The sequence below is a fragment of the Octopus sinensis genome, unplaced genomic scaffold (genome assembly GCF_006345805.1).
Source record: "Octopus sinensis unplaced genomic scaffold, ASM634580v1 Contig01613, whole genome shotgun sequence".
NCBI lineage: Eukaryota > Metazoa > Mollusca > Cephalopoda > Octopoda > Octopodidae > Octopus > Octopus sinensis.
In genome coordinates this window covers 2524-7500 of record NW_021824932.1, presented here as the reverse complement: position 1 = coordinate 7500, position 4977 = coordinate 2524, and the positions used below count along the sequence as shown (strand labels likewise).

The 4977-nt window shown below is 44.3% G+C and overlaps 1 protein-coding gene across 1 annotated transcript; it reads left to right on the top strand.

The window, feature by feature from the left end:
• Positions 1-1794: 1794 nt before the first annotated feature.
• LOC115227073 lies at positions 1795-2802 on the top strand (the record flags this gene model as incomplete). The annotated part of the gene is made up of 2 exons (XM_029798002.1): positions 1795-1890; positions 2284-2802. Coding segments are annotated over exons 1-2 (615 nt in total), but the record flags the coding sequence as incomplete, so codon positions are not given.
• Positions 2803-4977: the final 2175 nt, after the last annotated feature.

Genomic DNA, 4977 nt, shown 5'->3' with positions numbered 1-4977 from the left:
TACAGCTGAAGTAGATTAACTTTTACTCCAAGACGACTTAAGAGGACCAAAACTTTTGAGTGAAATGCACCAGGAGTTGGAAAGATTTTGACGAAGTTTAAATGTTTAAACTATACGTTTACAAGACATACTACAGGGTGCGTAAAATATTTGAGGATATGCACTTTTGGGTCATTGCTGCATTTTCAGAAAATAATAATAGCAGACACTCAGCTTTCTCAAGAAATGAAGAGGCATGTTGTTATTGTGGTTATAAAGGCTGTTATTGTGGTTATAAAGAACGATTGACCGATGTAATCTGGAAGACCAGCCGGCGAAAATGTGTGTTTTTGTGTATTCAAACCCAACCAACGGTACAGTGTTTTCCATTACACAAATCGAATATTTTAGACCTAACTTTACAGCTGAAAATTTGGTAGATCAACTTTAACTCCAAGACGACTTTGGAGGACCAAAAATTTTGAGTGAAAGGCACCAGGACTTGGAAAGGTTTTGACGAAGTTTAAATGTTTAAACTATACGTTGACACGACATACTACAGGGTGCGTAAGATATTTGAGGATATACACTTTTGGGTCATTGCTGCATTTTCAGAAAATAATAATAGCAGACACTCAGCTTTCTCAAGAAATGAAGAGGCATGTTGTTATTGTGGTTATAAAGGCTGTTATTGTGGTTATAAAGAACGATTGACCGATGTAATCTGGAAGACCAGCCGGCGAAAATGTGTGTTTTTGTGTGTTCAAACCCAACCAACGGTACAGTGTTTTCCATTACACAAATTGAATATTTTAGACCTAACTTTACAGCTGAAAATTTGGTAGATCAACTTTTACTCCAAGACGACTTTGGAGGACCAAAAATTTTGAGTGAAAGGCACCAGGACTTGGAAGGTTTTGACGAAGTTTAAATGTTTAAACTATACGTTGACACGACATACTACAGGGTCGTAAGATATTTGAGGATATACACTTTTGGGTCATTGCTGCATTTTCAGAAAATAATAATAGCAGACACTCAGCTTCTCAAGAAATGAAGAGGCATGTTTGTATTGTGGTTATAAAGGCTGTTATTGTGGTTATAAGAACGATTGACCGATGTAATCTGGAAGACCAGCCGGCGAAAATGTGTGTTTTTGTGTGTTCAAACCCAACCAACGGTACAGTGTTTTCCATTACACAAATTGAATATTTTAGACCTAACTTTACAGCTGAAAATTTGGTAGATCAACTTTTACTCCAAGACGACTTTGGAGGACCAAAAATTTTGAGTGAAAGGTACCAGGACTTGGAAAGATTTTTGACGAAATTTAAATGTTTAAACATTGCATAGTGCCAAGGACTCCAAATTTGCCATCAAGATGTAGGACAAGATACTGTGATAGCCTGGGTTTCCGAGGCCCACAGCTCTTCAATATCCTCCCGAAGAACCTGAGAGACCTGCATGGGGTGGATGCAGATGTCTTTAAAATAAAACTGGATCTCTTCTTGTCAGGTGTCCCAGATGAACCAACTTCACGGCAGGAGGTGCAGATGAGGGCAGCTGCATCGAACTCTCTCATGCATCAAATGGCAATTGCTAAAAAGCATTCGTGAAGTAAAATCATGTAGCAACACCAAATGGCTGTAACCCAGCATCGCCACAGCTTGTGAGCTGAAACTAGATAAAAAAAACATAAATATACGTTTGACACGACATACTACAGGGTGCGTAAGATATTTGAGGATATACACTTTTGGGTCATTGCTGCATTTTCAGAAAATAATAATAGCAGACACTCAGCTTTCTCAAGAAATGAAGAGGCATGTTGTTATTGTGCTTATAAAGGTTGAACATAGCGATTTAGAAATATTTCGATTTCTAAGAGTTGACACATCTTTCGTATACAAAGTTTGTAAGGAGTTAGAGACTGAAGATGGAAACGTATCACCAGTATCAAAGCATAAAAAGCATTCTAAACACTCTGAAATCATCAGAACACTTGAATTTATTCAACAAGTTCAACAGCCCATTGATTACAATCCCAGAAAGTCCATGAGGTAAACTGCAAAAGATCTCCATGTGTCAGAAGGAATAGTCAGAAATGTTGTCCACGAAGACATATAATGAGGAAAGGCCTCACTGAGGACACACCCAAAGGCCTCACTGGGGACACACCCAAAGGCCTCACTGGGGACACACCCAAAGGCCTCACTGGGGACACACCCAAAGACCTCACTGGGGACACACCCAAAGGCCTCACTTGAGACACACCCAAAGGCCTCACTGGGGACACACCCAAAGGCCTTCACTGAGGACACACCCAAAGGCCTCACTGGGGACACACCCAAAGGCCTCACTGGGGACACACCCAAAGGCCTCACTGGGGACACACCCAAAGGCCGCACTGGGGACACACCCAAAGGCCTCACTGGGGACACACCCAAAGGCCTCACTGGAGACACACCCAAAGGCCTCACTGGAGACACACCCAAAGGCCTCACTGGAGACACACCCAAAGGCCTCACTGGGGATACACCCAAAGGCCTCACTGGGAACACACCCAAAGGTCTCACTGGGGACACACCCAAAGGTCTCACTGGGGACACACCCAAAGGTCTCACTGGGGACACATCCAAAGGCCTCACTGAGGACACACCCAAAGGCCTCACTGGAAACATACCCACAGGCCATCTCAATTTGGCGGAGCTTGGTTTTCATCATGTCCCTATTATGTCGTACAACCTTTACGGTGTTCACAGGACACTGAGCAGCAGCCATGATGTCTACATTTTGATCCCGGCGCGAATTATCATGATACAAGTAACTTTTTTTCCAATATTCAGATGGCTTTCAGTTTCCCATGCCAGATAACATTTTCTCAACTACAACTTAAATTTTTATGCTCTCCCACGCCGTAGACTGTTCGCCGATACATTAAGCTTTTCGTTGAAAAAAGAGACATAAAAGCTGTCAAATTTAGCCCGAACAAACTACGAGAATACTAACAAAATTAACACTTCCTATTGGTTGTATTCACTACTCATATGGCCTTTCATAACTGTAGGCAACGAATTATATTCATTCGTGGCACTCTGTCGGTTAAGACGACGAGGTGTTTCAGTTGATCTGATCAACGGAATAGCCTGCTCGTGAAATTAATGTGTAAGTGGCTCAGCACTCCACAGACACGTGTACCCTTAACGTAGTTCTCGGGGAGATTCAGCGTGACACAGTGTGTGAGAAGGCTGGCCCTTCGAAATACAGTTACAACAGAAACAGGAAGAAAGAGTGAGAGAAAGTTGTGGCGAAAGAGTACAGCAGGGTTAGCCACCACCCCCTGCCGGAGCCTCGTGGAACTTTTTAGGTGTTTTCGCTCAATAAACACAACGCCCGGTCTGGGAATCGAAACCGCGATCCCGCGACCGCGAGTCTTCTGCCCTAACCAATGGGCCATTGCGCCTCCACCATATCCAAAAGTCGTTAGACGTTTCAGGGTTATCACTTTTAGTATCTTTGTCTATGTCATGGGAGAATCCTGAACACCCCCAGGTGACTGAAGGTGGACTAACCGATTACAATAAATAAGGACTGAGTGGATTATCGACGGGGTAGTTGACGGCGTTAGTTCGACCGTATTAGTTAACCGTGTTGGATCTGTGTCTGTCTGTCAATCTATCCATCTGTCTGTCTACCTACCGGTCAATCTGCTTGTCTGCCAGTCGTGGAGGCGCAATGGCCCAGTGGTTAGGGCAGTGGACTCGCGGTCATAGGATCGCGGTTTCGATTCCCAGACCGGGCGTTGTGAGTGTTTATTGAGCGAAAACACCTAAAAGCTCCACGAGGCTCCAGCAGGGGATGATGGTGATCCCTGCTGTACTCTTTCACCACAACTTTTTCTCACTCTTACTTCCTGTTTCTGTTGTACCTGTATTTCAAAGAGCCGGCCTTGTCACTCTCTGTGTCACTCTGAATATCCCCGAGAACTACGTTAAGGGTGCACGTGTCTGTGGAGTGCTCAGCCACTTACACGTTATTTTCACGAGCAGGCTGTTCCGTTGATTCGGATCAACCGGAACCCTCGTCGTCGTAACCGACGGAGTGCTTCCTCCCCTGTCTGCCAGTCAGTCTTCCTGCCTGTTAGTCTGTGCCAATCAGTCTATCTGTCTGTCGAGCTGGCAGAAACGTTAGCACGCCGGGCGAGATGCTTAGTGGTATTTCGTCTGTCGTTACGTTTCGAGTTCAAATTCCGCCGAGGTCGACTTTGCCTTTCATTCTTTCGGTATCGATAAATTAAGTACCAGTTACGCACTGGGGTCGATGTAATCGACTTAATCCCTATGTCTGTCCTTGTTTGTCCCCTCTGTGTTTAGCCCCTAGTGGGTAATAAAGAAATAGAAATAGGTATTTCGTCTGCCGTTACGTTCTGAGTTCAAATTCCGCCGAGGTCGACTTTGCCTTTCATTCTTTCGGTATCGATAAATTAAGTACCAGTTACGCACTGGGGTCGATGTAATCAACTTAATCCCTTTGTCTGTCCTTGTTTGTCCCCCTCTATGTTTTGCCCCTTGTGGACAGTAAAGAAATACGTATTAGTTTACCGTGTTGGAGCTGTGTCTGTCTGTCAATCTATCAGCCTGTCTGTCTGTCAATCTATCTATCTGTCTGTCTGTCTGTCTACCTACCGGTCAATCTGCTTGTCTGCCAGTCAGTCTTCCTGCCTGTTAGTCTGTGCCAGTCAGTCTATCTGTCTGTCAGTCTATCCATCTACCTGTCTTCTGTCTGTCTCGCTGTCTGTCTATCCGTGTGTCTATCTCATTCTATCCACCTATTTGTTCGTTTGTCTATCTACCTACCCGTCTGCTTGTCAGTCTATCCATACATTTGATGGGCTAACCATTTTTTTGTCTGTCAGTCTATCCACCTACCTGCCTGTCTATCTGTGTAGCTGTCTGTCTATCCGTGTGTCTGTCTCATTCTATCCACCTATTTGTCCGT